The following is a 15,548-nucleotide window of genomic DNA, read 5'->3' on the forward strand; positions in this document are numbered from 1 at the left end:
GGGGAGAGCGCTAATCTGATGGCTTTGTTCGCTGCAGTCATGTTACTGAAGTACGACATTTTCAGCGTGGCGCAGGGCTGCATCAAAAGTTAATCATACGTTAATAGCAGCTCTGTGGAGATACCACGACAGCGTGGCGACTGGAGCCAATAATGCTTGAAAGAAGAAAACTGTATGATACTAGTGTGTAAGAATTGGGGTAACACTTTGGTTTATAACAAGAAGCTATGAACAATCACACCTGTAAATTATTCAGATTCTGCCGTGAAGGTGAGTGGCCAGTCTGATCATGGTGGTATTTTATATTACTGACAAGTAGGAAAGCTGAGATGGACACAGAGTACAGAAGAAATAGGAAGGATTGGTTCAGGTTGGATTCATTTCTTGGCTGACGGGGGGTTATATGTGTTTCCACAGGAGGGGGGTATTAACAACTCCGCCATATTTAGGAACATATTCGTATGCCTGCTGCACAACACACAAATGTTGAATCTGCTAGTGTAATTTTTGTAGTTTGGGCCGTGCAGTTGTGTGACATGGTGTTGTTTCAAAAGAATTTTTAGAACTTAGAGTTAAAGTTTTTTATTTATATTTGACTATACATTGACTTCATGTGCTCCTCTGCTGCATACAGGGTATGTCTTGTGGAAGCATACACGCAAACTAATCAGCTTTTTATTAAGATTTGAGCATATTAACCTGGAATTATTCTCCTTTTTAGCGTTTAAAAATCCCTAAAGGGTGTTTTGTTGTTTATATTTCTCTAAACCAGTGCCAGGCTTTTGCCTTTTCTATTCTGTCTCAAAGTCATTTCACTTGTTTGTATTGTTCTTCCCAGCTGGGGTGAGGTGGCGGAGACAAAGGCAGATGTGTCCCTGTTTGTTTTTGAAGTGTCAGAATTAAGTCTTGCATATGTGTGTGTGTGTGTGTGTGTGTGAGTGTGTGTGTGTGTTCTGCTCCTATGTGATGTTGCCTGTGTTTGGGTGTGTTTCATTTCCCCCCCATGTGTTGTCTCTGTTTGTGGTCCACAGGTCCTCCGCTGCATTGTTCATCCGCCTCCTCCTCCCCTGTTGAGCAGCTCCCATACCCTCCCCCTTCCATTGCAGCCAATGAGAGCCAGGGAAGGTTGCTAGGTAACTGTGCGGCTCAGCCAGCCCAGGACTCTGACTCTGAGGATGAGTTTGGCCCCAATTCATTCTTAGTTAAAACTGGCTCAGGGAACCTGTATGCTCCTGCCACTGCAACTGCTGATGGTGAGTTGGTTTTCAAACTACTGTTGCTTTCTAGAGGTTAGCCTTCCCCTGCTCCTGGACATGTTGTGTTATAGGTCATGCAGATGGCTATGGGCAAGAATATGTCCCTTTTTTTTTCTGAGCACCATGAGAGAGAGTAGAAACTCTGAGTCGATACATAGCCTCAGGAAATGCACAGAACTCTCTGAAGCAAGGTCTGCAAAGTTCAGAGCTTCGCTCAAAGAGATGGACAATTTTGGTTCAGCAGGAGATATTTGTCACAGATATTTCTCTTCAGTTTCATTGTATGCTGGTGGGAGTAACCATCCACATTCCCTCTGTAGAGTTTTCAGAAGCAGCAGCCTGTATGCATCCTCTGCACCTTGGATAGGAGACAAGCAAAAATAAAGACAGCTACTTCATACCAGGTGCAACACAGTCCCAGACTCCTTTGAACTTAAATTAAAAACAGTGTTAGCCCATGAAAGACATACTGTAGTTCTGTATTTTGAGTACAGCTCAAACGCAGACAACGCCTCTCGAGTTAGATTAGGTTTGAAAAATCCATATGTGGTTTCTCATTAATAAATGTCAGCTATTCATTGCTCTTGAAACACTCAGTGTCTCCTGCTGTTGGCTTAACATTCATTCAGACAGACAGAATGACATTTGCACTCGCACTGGAAACACGGTGTTGACAGTTGACAAAAATTCACTTACTGCAAAAACATGTACAGTAGATTTACTAGGTAGAAGTCACACATTGTATCAGCAGTTAACTTATTCATTTAATTATTATGAAGTTTTTATTTGACATGTCACTGTGGGCACTAATGAATTGTGTGTGGCAGACAATATATCGTTTGCTCGGTCTATGGGGTGAAACTGTGTTGTTGAGCTGATATTATATTATTTGTCTGTTGCTGTATGACCGATTGTTATAGATTCATAGACTCTTGTGGATTCATTACTGGCTCAGCCTTGAAGCTCACTAATTCAATATACTTTGTTTATAACACCGCAAACACTCAGTGCATGGCGTATGAAAAATGCATGGACGATAAGATCATTTCAAGTATTTCCTCAAGGTAACCTCAGGAAAGCAGATTTATTATTATGGCCGCATGGTCACATTTGGACTTGTAGTACGTTATATATTCTTGTTTATGATCCATCTACATGAAAATATAAAACGTTGTCATTCAAAGTCAGCGATTTATGCCGCGTGTCTCCCATAACTCATCAATTTGCATGCTGAATAAGGTGTTCTTTGATATTTGAATGTGGATGTCTTTCGTCTACGGCAGCTACTCGCTTCTCCCAGTGGCACTGCAAAACACAAAACAAAATAAAATGATCTAAATAATTGATCGAGCTTACAAGTTAACTACCCAAAGGGTTGAAGTACATCAAACTCCGTAGTGCCCCAGCTGCCTGCTCAGAAAGCCTGGAGAATGAGTTATTAATCCAGTAGCAAATACCCCCACCCCCCAATTCCACAGTAGCAACAAGCTGGTCACCCAACAGTGACATGACTTCAGGGGACATGGGTGGAGGGACTGGCCTTTACCGCGGCAGATTTGTCTCATAACAATGACACTGATTTGCATAGGTACAGCGTTTAGGTTGGCCTCGGGCTGTCAGTGAGGGGTGGGAGGAGGAATATCCCCGGCTCTACCTTAGTCATCCTCAGGCTTTGTAAGGCTCCTTTTAATTTGCAAAGTACAGCATGTTCCTGTGTGCCTTCTGCTAGTGGGCGCAAAGCCTTTTTCCACTTTAATATCTCAAAAAATATCAAACCAGAATTCTTTCTATCGATGCTCTTGTCCACTCTGAGGACCTGTCACCTTGCTGGCGTTTCATATAAATAAATAGTAAATTATGCATAATACGCTTTTCTTTGAGGCTCTTCTTTGACATTCTTCATTGTGTGGTTTCAGAAAATCTTTGACAGAGGAGCCAGTTACAATCAGTGAGAGAAAAGAAAAAAAAAAAGCCTCCATTTTTTGTTCACTTAAACCACCTACTGAGCCATGTGAGCTTGCTCCATGCCTTCTCATGCATTTTCCACATCACATCCGAAAACTTTATAAGCTTGTAGATTTTGTTTATTCAAATCTGCATATTTTTCTCTTTTTTTTTTTTTTTTGGTTGAAATTTATTTTTACTCTTTCACTCCAGTGAGCAACACATTGTATTCCCATTGGCTGTTCTTTGAAGCAGCCACTTGAATTTAATGAAAATGTGATTTCTAGCACAGTTGGTTCAGTAAAAAAAAGACAATTTGCATGACTAATCCTCATTTAAGTTGGATACTGTTTTGTATTTTTAGTATTTGCCTTGCTCAATTTTGTGTGTAGATTTTCACTAAGGAGACAGTGATATCTGATGCCTCTCTATGTAAATTACCTCCAGACCCCAAAGCTTTTGTGGCAAATAATATATGTAACTAAATGACTCTGTCAACCCAGGCTGGTTTCACCATTTCAGGGAAAGAAGTGACTTCATTAATACTTGTCCAATGTGTCGTGACACTGTTCCCTTCAGCTACATAAACTTAATCTTTTCAAGGTGACGGAACTAGAGTGAGCCAGATAGGTTGTGGTGTAGATTTGGCATACAGAACATGGTAATGGACACACAGCTAGGTATCTAACATGATTAAAGCAACTGTCCTGAATTGTCTAATCAAATACGTGGAACAGGAATTTTAATGTTTTCTGTTTGATGCAGATGTCGGAGTTCTAGTTGGAAAAAAAAGAAAAAGACTTCATGTTGCCAAATGTAACGTAATCTTGAATTAAGTATGCATCTCAGGTATTCAGTGCGAATTACATGAGCAAAAAAAAAAAAAAAAAAAAAGTAATTTAAAAGCCAACATGGCAAAAATGACTGGAATATCAAATCAGATCTCTTTGACATGTGGGTCAGTTATTGAAGAAATATTCAGTTGACACGGTGCAGGAAATGCTTACTTTTGTATTGTCAGTAAATAACCACAGGAAAAAGATGTATGCCCAAAATAATTGGCTCACAGTGTATCTGTTGCACTGGAAAACAGGTGGCTTTTTATCACTTGGGATTACATTTGCTCAAGGTCATCTTTGAGCCCACATACAGGACTTAAAATGTTCTGCTGGATTTTGCATAAGTAAACGCTTTCAGCAGCATGTCGTTATTCACATTAGTAGCCTCCAAGGCTGCAGTGTTTATTTTTTTTCGGGATCCTGTTTTCATTTGGAAGAACACTGAGCCAGGGTCTCTGTGGCTGACGAGGCTGCTCGTTGAAGCCTGCGGTCCTTTTGTGAAGCATGTGTTTCAGTGTGGCCCTCGGCTTTCTCTCAGGGGCTTCTTCCTGGGGAGGCTGCCAGTGGGAGCCCGCTGCCACGCTGAGCCGAAAGATCTGAGACACTGCAACCTCCCAGCATTAGCATCTCTTAATGCAAAACAGCATGGGGTCGGCCAGTGTTGGCTTTCAGTGCAGCCGGGCTCCCTGGTGAAAAGAGCCAACACACCACGACCTCACAGCTGACCAAGCAGGAATGTTGAGCCGGCTAGAAGGCATGGGGACGTGGCTGTGCGTGAATTCAAATAAGTCTTCATTTGAACTGCTTAATCATCCCCCTGTGTCTGCAAAGACGGGGGGGAAATCTGGTTAAAAGAGGTCACACCAGAAAGTAATTTAGCCACAGACACCATGAGGAATTAAACTATCTGAGGCTAAATAATAATTTAATGAGTAGCACATGGCGCTTGCATACCATGTCCTTGTTTTCTGAATATGTGAGATTTCAGTTTTGAGTTGACATATCAAAAGGAATTTGTTTCTCTTGATGTTGATGTTGAGTTATCAATGAACTGGAGCCAACAGACAATTTGTCCAGTTCCATTCAACTTGCTGTTCGTCAGCGCACAGAGACCATGGATAATGCATTTTGCATACCTACATATCTTCTTTTCATTGACATAAATTGAGATGCATTACTTTCATTCCATGATAATTGCAGACCATCTGTGCCCTCTAACAAAATCCTCAACCTCTTGATGGATATGCAGCAGAGTGACATACAGAACAGAGCATACATAACCACTTGTCTCTTGTTCTTGCTAAGGCAGCTCAAAAACTGACAGAAAATCCATTTGATCTCAGAAAGGGAGAGAGGAGCATATGCCAGGACTGGTCCTAATGGATTAGGTTGCAAACTGTAGTAAACCTTAGTTTGTGATTAAAAAAAAAAAAAAAATGTTTTATATAAGTTGCTTTTTTTTTTTAAATAGTCTATTTTTTTTTAAATTTATTATTTTGTTTTGTTTTGTGTATAATTGAGTTTACTTGACCTCAGTGAAAGCTGGTGGCAGGATGTTATACAATAGCAGATTTTTTCCCTCCTCCAGTTAGTAATGAAGCTGAACTTATATTCGGATTCCAGAAGATCTTTTTCACCTTAGTCCCATGGAGAGAACCAGAGGACAGCTGAGCGTTATATCCACCATGTGTTGTTTGTGGTACCTGTTACCTCTCAAATGAGTACAGGAAAGACAGCTAGTATTCCCGCATGGCTCTTCCCTTCAGACATTTCTAATGGTGTTGGAAACAGCAGGGCCGACATAGAGAACCAGCTTCAGGGAGCCAGGAGAGAGTGCAGCTTCACTGCCTTCATGACAAATTCTATTTGTATTTTTATAGACAAATGGTACTCAACTGGAAATTTTGCTCCTATGATTAGCCATAGGGGCTGTAGCAGTAAGCAAGATTTAATGATTTATCTGGGTGCTGGATAGCTTTTGATTAATTCTGTATTGAATGGCTCACACCTCAGTGCGTTGATCGGGTGTCCGGGGCATGTCATATCACTTTATTTCATCAGGTGTGACCATCAGTCCTCTGTGATTTTATCCGCTGTCCTTGTTCAGACAGAGACCTCCTCCCTGGATACAGCACAGGGAGGCAAATTAAGTCAGATCCCAGTTCCTCTTTATGTTATCAAATGTGGCAAAAGATTATACCACCAGAATATTTTTTCATGTATGCAAGTGTAATATATGTACATATATTCAGTTTCCATATATTACATACAGTATATGTACATATAACATAAAAAGATATAGAAAAATTATATAGAAAACCTATTAGAAGTTGGATCAATTTCATATAATGACACATATGTCTAGCCCATACAAATATGTATGTTTATGTTTATGTATGAATGCTTATATTGGATATATATGTATCATGTATGATATATATCCATCCTATAGCCTATCAATATAATGTTAATATTATATACAACAGGGTCCAAAGGTCTGAGACCACTTTGCCAGAATGGAGAGATATAAATGTTTTAAATTAATAAGAAAAACATTTATAAGCATATGTATATATGTATGTATATGTATATGTGTATTTATATATATATATATATATATATATGTACTGTATATATAAATTCAGTATATATTAAAATATATGCTTGCAACATGTTATACCATATAAAATGAATTATAGAATTTTTTAATAAATATAAATAAATTATACCATTGTATAAACGTATATCTTCATATATCCAGAGGATGTATATATATAGATAATAATATATCATCTTATACAGTAGGTGACATGCATATAATAATAATAATAATAATAATAATAATAATAATAATAATAATAGTAATAATAATACATTTTATTTGGCAGCGCCTTTCACAGCACTCAAGGACACTTTACAGAAGATATATTACAGCATCACTCTTGATATAGGGACACATGTGTCATGTTTTTCTGTATGGGCAGATATCAACAGGTGTAGGTATTTTGAAGGTTTTAAATGTCAAACTTGATACATACATTTATTCACAGTTCAAATTTGACAGTAATAGTTGGAGAACAGCACATACAGTAGCACTGTATGCAGCTTATTTGACTGAGATTACATTGACTGCTCCTACTGTAAAAACTGTAAAAACTTAAGATGCATATTTACAGTTGCTACTATCTGGTTGCTAAGTATCCTATGAAATATGTATGCGGTGAAATAAAGTCTGATCCTTTACATATAGATTTACTGCTTCACTGCAGTTTACTGAACTGTTTCCATGACTACTGTCGCTGAGTTCAGTCAGGTGGGACGCCAGGTGATGTGGAGGGTGAGATTTGCTGGAGCTCTCCTCAGGTGTAGAGTGGCATCATTACTGACAAGTCAATTTGAGTGTGCTATTTTATGTAGTCCAAGAAACGGGGGGGAGGCGTTTTTTTTTTTTTTTTTTTTCTCTAACTCATCTCTTGAGCAAGATAAGTAGTTTTCTGGTTTTGTAACTCAGACACTTGATGTTCAATGAATTCAATGAGACAAGCAAAGTTACTCTGATGTAAAAGCTTTAACATACTTAAGTTTTCATTGCTGTACATAGTTCATTTTTAGTTGGAATAGCTATTGGCTATTGTTCAACTTGAGTACTACAAACCTTTACCAGTAAGAGAAGTATGACAGTCCCTGAGGTGAATAAGATTAATTATAATATTTGTGACATTTTAAATTGTGTATTTCATGGGATTTGTATCACCTTTGGCTAGAACTCAATCCCCAACAATCTACACTGAAGTCTGTGTATAATAAATGCATTTAATAAATTCAACATGATCTTTTTAGAAATAGAAAGCACTCAGAGAGCACATACAGTCTGCTAAGGCTGCACAATCCCCTAGGTTTGTTATTTTTATAATGCAATAGATTTTGAAAATTTTACTCTACATCTAGATGCAGATCAGCACTAAAATATGAACAGTAATTCACCATAATGAGATACATGGACCAGGTTTCTTCAGGTCAGTTCATGAGTCGTTAATATGCTCAAAAATCTCACAGAATTAACATTGACTTCTTACAATCCTGGGTTACAAATCCTCAGTCAAACACTGTAACCGTGTTCCATTATCTGGTTTTTTATCTATTTTAAGGTGTTAAAAATGTTCTGTTTAGTTTTAGTTTTTTTCATGGACACTCTGGAAAGTTACCCTTAGTTTTAATTTTATTGTGTAGGTCTTTGATACCTCACAAGTTGGCACAATTATAACATCTTACCATTAGACAGACATTCCTGTTATCTCTCAGGGTGAAGGGGGTGAGGTCCCAGCTAATGAAGTGGATTTGCCTTAATTACTTGTCTAGAATAGCATCAGGAGGTCTGAACCAGTGCATACATCTGTTAGAAAGAAAAATGAAAACACACATTCCCAGACTGAATGGATATCTTCAGGCTTCTACGTTGAATGCCATGTGAAAGTTTGGCTATTGTAGCAAAGCCCCCTTCTCTGTCTCTCTGATAACAAATTAATCTCCTTTTCTTGCCAATTTCATTGTGCAAAGCAGGTCAATAGAAAACCATTTATTTTTTTCTGTCCTTTGGATAGTAGTGAATAATTGTTGCTGAATCACCACAGTCTGTGGGGGTCATGTTGCCCTGTGCTTTTGTCTCATAAACACACTTGTTTCTCATCTCTCTGTTTATCTCTGTTTATCTCCACAAAAAATAACCATGACTAGTTACATGGCTGTTGGAGGGTTATTGGTTGGACAAGGGCTAGCACGCATACAGTCAGCCAGTGAATTCAAATCATGATGCAGTGCTCAGCTAGTTCTTTTTCTGTAGAACATCTTCTACTATGTATTATTATGGTTATGGCTTATGTGCAAATAATAAGACAAGTGAAGTGGAGTCATTTTATCAACAGCTCTGTGCAGAGTGTAAAAGCATTTGGAGGGAACTGTATGACATTATTTTAAATACTTTATATTACTGCATGGTTACTGACAAACATTTTAACCTCCTGCAGAGTACTACGTAAGGTTTAAAACTTAGCTTAATCCTTGTGCATTGGGAAACTTGATTTAAATATGATTTATATTATAATCTGATATTTATGACTGTAATGTTAGAACTAAGTAAATCTGCAGAGCAGAAAATAACCAAAGAGGAGACAAAACAAAATCCCCCACCAAGATTTATTTTTCATATTTTTCAATATATAAAACAAACTTTTGTCCACATTAATGATTTAGTTTAATTTAGAATTAATACAAAATCTTTGATAATTTCTCAAATTAAATTTAAATATATCTGAATATCTGATCTCAAATTACAAAAATACTAACATGTCCTTTCCAAATAGACACGGTGTATTCATTCACAAATGTTATATCTTTGTCTGCGGTGCTTTTCAATGAAGGGAGTTGACAAAATAACAAGAATGCTTAACAGTGTAATGCTAGGACATATAGTGGACTTGCAGAAATGCAGTGTAATCTTACTGTACATTGATGTATTTTGATTCATTCCTGTGGTGATTTTTGAGGCCATAGTACACTCTTCAGATGTATTGTTAGTATGGTGCTGTGTTAAAAAAAAAGAAATTACTTGTTGCCCCAGATTTACTAGATCGTCATAGGAAGTAAAGTATTTGTTTACCAAGCAGTAAATACTTCCCAAAGCAGTGATGCATTTGTCCCTGTGATATATTTCTCTGCATATGTCTGCTGTCCTTGTATCAAATTAGCATAACCTTATTAATGGCTTTAGGGATCAGGTACATTACTGTGCAGGAGGGAGGTCATCAACAACCGCGTGGTTTTTACCACACACCAGTCTATTGTTCATCAGGACTGTGGTGTGCCTCTCTCTCAGTGTCTCAGCTAATTACAAGGGCAGCATTGTGCAAAAGTGTGCTCAGTATGGACCCATCTGTCAGTGCAGCAGATGCATGATACAGCACTCTCTCTCCAAAATGAAAAGAAATGAAACCATTTCTGTCAGTGGTTGATTCTATAAAATTTGTGGACTATGTGGTAGTGAGCCAGGTTCGGAGTCAGGTCTGAGGGGGAAATTTAGGTCCTGTTCAGACCTCGCATTAACATGTGTCTCGGCTGATCCGGTCACAAGTGGACAGCTCCAAGCACATCAGTTCACATCTGGCATTAGAATGCGCCTGCACATGCATCTCCAGTGACCACTTGTGATCTGATCTCACTTCGCCGCTCTATATGCAAATAAACTCATATTCCCGAGTGGGAAAAGTGGTCTCAGACCTTTGGATCCCACTGTGCGTCATTTCTGTTTGCAAAGAACAAATGTGTTGTTGTTTTTAGTCAGTCTGACTGTGACAGACGGACATGTTTGTGTGTGTGTGAGAGAGAGCAGGGCAAGGAGGGGTCGAGCGAATCAATGCACTGCGCACAGCTCTACAGTGAAATAAGGTTTTAGCCATTAGACTGTGGCAGAGGACGTCAGTTGAGTAGACAGTCCATCAATGTGGGCCAGGACACATTTGCGCTCACACTCCTAAAAGAACGTGGCCGCATGTGGCCGACACCACCCGCAAATGTGTTCTGAGTGTTCGGATCTCAAATGCATCCTCGCTGCGTCTTGGGTGCGTTCACACAGGTCCACTTGTGATCAGATCACCTGAGCTGCATGTTAATGCCAGGTCTTAACAGGGCCTTAGTGTTGTCTGCTTTTTAGCTGCTGGCGAATGGAATGTATAGAATATAAGTAGAAATGAGTTGAAGCACGGGCATATGTGTAAAACTCCCAAGATTCCTGTGAAGCACATGTATGTTGAAAGGCTTACAGGAAGAGAGTTAAATGGTTGTTTGGGGATTAAATGCACCACACTATATTTTTCTCTTGTTTTTCCTTGCTGAGCTCCTCGTTAGCACATTATCTGTGAACACAAAGGGCTTTCTTTCAATTTTCTTAAAATGCCTCAGGCACTGAAACTTAATGCTACTTTTGTTCTCAGCACAACCGGTTTTGCGCCTCAACGGTTAATTTATCTGCCTTGATTGACGCATGTTGATATGGCAGCTTCATGTTTCTGACCCCTAAAAAATCTGAAATGTCTCTTAAGCTTCTTGACTGGCATGAGTAGGTATTGCTTTAATGAAGGAGGTGATTATACAAAATAAGTCCTCTGTGTGTCTATATTCCCCTCTTTCTGCTGTGAATTGGCAATTTAGTGTTGTGGAGATCTGTGAAATAAAGGAGGCTTACTGCTATAAAGAAAAGCCACTCTTTCACTCTGTGTAAAGCCAGGAGTTCATTGATTGATGAATGGCTTAGCAGATGTGGAAATAAATGGATACAGAGTGCACAAGGACACTGGTCTTCTATCTTGTGAAGTGCACAGAGTATCAGATCTGGGTACGGTCTGTTCTTCCAGGCTTCATATCTAATAGTTTCAAATCCTATGACGAAAAGTGACAACAGATGCGGCAAATGTACCTAAATATGAAACAAAGCGCAGGTTTTGTCTAGTAAATATCTGCCGATCTGGTAAAAAGGTGCAGCTGATAATGGCTAAAGAGCTAGGTAATGTTGTTACTTGTTGGTTTCTGTTTCTGATCTTCAGTTTGCTTCCGTTGGGCTGTGGCTGTGGTGAAAGAGAAAAAGGTGCACAAGGCAGAGTGAGACAGGCTACACAGACTCAAACAACCTTCCCTGGCTAAATAAATGTCCAAGCCTGAAGAGCTGGTCAGTTTCAAGAAGAGGACTGCTTGTCTGTTTACACAGGAGCCTGTATCTGGTCTGAGTAAACTGTCACAGGTCTCTGTGGGAGGCAGAGAGCACTCTGATTGAGACCAGTCGGGAGAAATAATGAGTAGAAGAAGGACTTTTTTAAAGAGTGGTTCATGTAAGGGCTTTGTAGCTCTTCAGTCAGAAGAGTCTTTTGGTGTGAATTTATGTGCTGCTGGTGAAACCACAGCTAATTATTTATCAGTCAGAACATTGAGGCTCGGGGAGTTAAAATAACACCATGAGGCACTAAATAATCAGTGTATTCTTCCGTAACCTGCTAACACACACACACACACATACATTCAGAATCGTCCTCAGTGGTTCTGTAGTTCTTTTGAAACATGTGCTGGTGAACAAGCTGTGAATTTGGGGGTGTTTTTGATGGTGCCTCCAAAGATAACCAAGATTCGAAAGGGCCTTTAAACACGCTCAGTAAATGAGCACAATTGTTGTTAGTTTCTTGTCATGTCTGTAACAATTTTCATTTCTCTCCTCCTCTTCTGTTTTCAGACGGAGCCTTTCAAAACCACTCTCGGCTGCGGACACCTCCTCTACCACTCTCCCACTCCCACTCGCCCAATCCTCAGCACCATGCGGCCTCCATTAACTCCTTGAACAGGGGCAACTACACGCCACGGAGCAACCCGAGTCCCGCGCCAACAGACAGCTCCATTCCTCCCGAGGGTCCGGCCAATGGTCAAGACTCTGGCAGCGCGCAGGACAACTGGCTCCTGAACAGCAACATCCCCCTGGAAACAAGGTACTGTGTCACTTGTCTCCCTGACATATGTACAGAGATGTTGGCATCTGTAAGACTGAGCTTGACCTGGTGTCATTGAACGCAGTTTTTCATGCTGTCTGCTCCGTGTTAAATTACCACTGTGCTAACAAGGAGCAAAGCAATAAAATGGAAAATATCCTGCTAGGGGCAAAGGCCTACATTTGTGATGAACATGATTTTGTGGCAGACAAGAGAAAAGTGCTGCTTTTGGGTCGTCGTCTAATGTTAGCAATCCAAACTGTGCAAGCTATTGAGTTTAAATAGCAGAGTAATTATAATCATGTTGGATGTGAAACAGTTCTTGCAAAATTACATTCAGGCTCCCGTGAGCAGTCTTCATAGCTCCTCCACTTCAGCCCAGAGTTTTATTTATTTCATATTAATCAGTATTCAGTTCTCTAGCACATTTCTCAATAGGAGGCCCTTGTGTGAAGTAGATCTGTCAAGTGTTATTGTAACAAAGGGAATATCTGTTGGTATTTCTTTGGCTGGTCTTATTGCAAGGCGGTATGAAATCAAGAATAGCGAAGCAGAATCATCTCAACCCTCCTAATGATCACATCACATTACTCTGCTCGCATGAGAAAAATTCCCCAAACAAAACCTCACTTCTCAGTGTGACCGGGTCGCCTGCTGAACAAATTTAAATAAAAAGCTGTTGTGGAACCTTGGTTTTGAAGGAACGTATTATGAATAATGGAAGATATTTCTCATTATTTAGATGATCACTATTAAGATCTAAAAACTGTAGACCACAGTCTGTTGCACTGGTTTTCAGACTTTTTTAAGACCACCCTTCAAAGGACTTTTTTTTTTTTTTTTTTTTAATTTTGGGTCATGCCACCGCAGGCCACCCAACACCCAACATGAAATTCATACAGTATATGTACACAGACTCCGGTTGGTTTTAACACTTTTAGATATTGTGTTTCTTTCATTTTCTTCAGAATGAATTAAAATACACTTATACTTAAGACAAACAAACAACAAACAAATAAAACCAGAAGAGGTTGTAGGCATTATGATGGGCCTGCTGTTGCTCACATTCTCTGATCTGAGAAGAGAGAATACAACCTGCAGCTCTGAACACTGACAAGCAGTCTCTTGTCATATATGATGCTAGGAACGTGCAATACCTCAGTGAATGTGCTGTCGCACAGTGATGGATATCCACAAGCATCCAAAAAGTGTCTGGTAAGCTGTTAGCCGGGTAGCGTTCAGCCTGACGTTAGTTTTGCTAGTCAGCTCAGATTCAATTGTCTCAGACTGTGTTGAGGGCTGAGGTGTATCAGCATTTCTTTGAGTGCTGTTTACCGTGTCAAATCTTTCCACCGCTTGCTCTGATAGCCGCTATTATTCTGGCTGCTGAGATCCTGAAAAACTCCTGACCTGTTTTTACTACGGTGATTTTGATATTTAGTTCTTTCTTCTTCTGTTCTGTGTTGTTTGAAAACATAACAAAAAACAGTGATATGATAAACCTTATAGTACCCTTGGGCCATCCTCAAGGCACCCCATGCTGCTGCGGCACCTTCTTTGGGCACCAATGGCCTATAGTGTGTATATTAAACATTCTGCCAGAAATGAAGTTGCTGTTGACAGCAGAATAGCTAATAGTTTATTTGGCATGGCTAAACAACCGTCCGTGAACAGACTCACTGTCTCTTCCTGCAGTTTTTTTGTGCGACGGTTCAGTCAACAGGAAAATGAGCATCAATTTCAGATGGTAGAAGGACAGTTAGTGCTATAATGACTGATTATGCATCATCCAGCTCTAAAGTTAATCCTGCACAGGTATTCCCCGTGGAGCAGAAAACAGATGGTGAGGGGAGTGGATCTGCAACAGGCAATAGTTCTGCTAAAGCCACATATGTATTCTCTATGACCTGTCGCCTTGAAAAAAGATCAACCACTAAAGTTCCAATAATGAAATTGAAACCATTAGTAACATCCACATGGACCCTGAAATATTAAATGTCACTTTTACTTAGTTAATAGTATTTCAATGGCCCTCTCTCTTCACTTTTGTGAAATTTAATGGCCCTGATAAATTCTGCACTGGTGGGTCTTACTCTGCTCTGCCACTGGAGAGATGCCAGTAGTTGGCTGGCCCTATCCAGCCTCACCACTTTCTTTAGAGTTTCAGCCAGGCGTCTCTCTCTCTCTCTCTCTCTCTCTCTCTCTCTCTCTCTCTCTCTCTCTCTCTCTCTCTATCTTCATTAAAAGTTGCGTTCTTCTCCAGAACACAAGTTTGAGAGGCCATCAATAGACTTCACTACTGGCCTCAGAGGGGCAGGGATCAAAAACAAGGCTTTTCTCTTGTAACACTGAACATGTTCAGCCTGCCCATTGCATGTGGACAGTTCATTTTTCTCCATTGCATTGCAGCAGTATTTCCTTATGGAACCAGAGCTCTCACAGGGAGGAGTGCATTATGAGAGAAATGAGACATGTGCCTTTAGAAACTTTAGAATTGAACTGAAAATGTGTTTTTTGGAGTGTTGCAACCGTTCGATGAAAAGCAGCTGTACTTAAAGTTACTATCCAGTGTAAAAACTATGAAAGTTTTGGTGACAAGTTCGTTTTTTGATTGAAAATGAAATTGAGATATTAAAAGTGTTTTGTCTGAACTAAGTGTTAGATACCTTAAGCTTCTTATTTGTAAGTGATGCATTGTTTTCTTCCAATCACAACCCTTAAAGGAGCCAGAATACTCTAATGTTTATCAGAGAGGAGCAAGACGCTTGCAGAGAAGGGCAGGGCTCGTACAAAACAAGGTATGGCAGTGCCCAAATGAGGGGAATAAGAGAGCTAGATGTTATTTGTCTCACACCTTTGTAGAAGTAGTTCCATAAGGGCCTTGGTTTCTTTTTCCCCCACGCTGTCCGTCTTGATCTCCATTTGTCAGTTGTTGTTGCTTGGTGATCACGTACTGTATTGGCATTTCTGTGTTTTCCTTGCACGCA

The 15,548-nt window shown here is 39.7% G+C and overlaps 1 protein-coding gene across 3 annotated transcripts in view; it reads left to right on the plus strand.

Moving 5' to 3' along the window:
- tenm4 (teneurin transmembrane protein 4) overlaps positions 1 to 15,548 on the plus strand; it is a 116,119-nt gene that overhangs the window by 21,900 nt on the left and 78,671 nt on the right. Inside the window, exons 3-4 of one of the 3 annotated variants that reach the window (XM_022748912.1) lie at positions 1,032 to 1,253; positions 12,312 to 12,561. In XM_022748912.1, the coding sequence (XP_022604633.1) occupies positions 1,032 to 1,253; positions 12,312 to 12,561 (472 nt within the window). Of the gene's footprint in view, positions 1 to 1,031; positions 1,254 to 3,855; positions 3,862 to 12,311; positions 12,562 to 15,548 lie in introns of all 3 variants that reach the window. The other 2 variants (XM_022748913.1, XM_022748914.1) reach the window with 2 other exon arrangements.

Source organism: Seriola dumerili, unplaced genomic scaffold, assembly GCF_002260705.1.
Source record: "Seriola dumerili isolate Sdu_G_001 unplaced genomic scaffold, Sdu_1.0 BDQW01000134.1, whole genome shotgun sequence".
Lineage (NCBI taxonomy): Eukaryota > Metazoa > Chordata > Actinopteri > Carangiformes > Carangidae > Seriola > Seriola dumerili.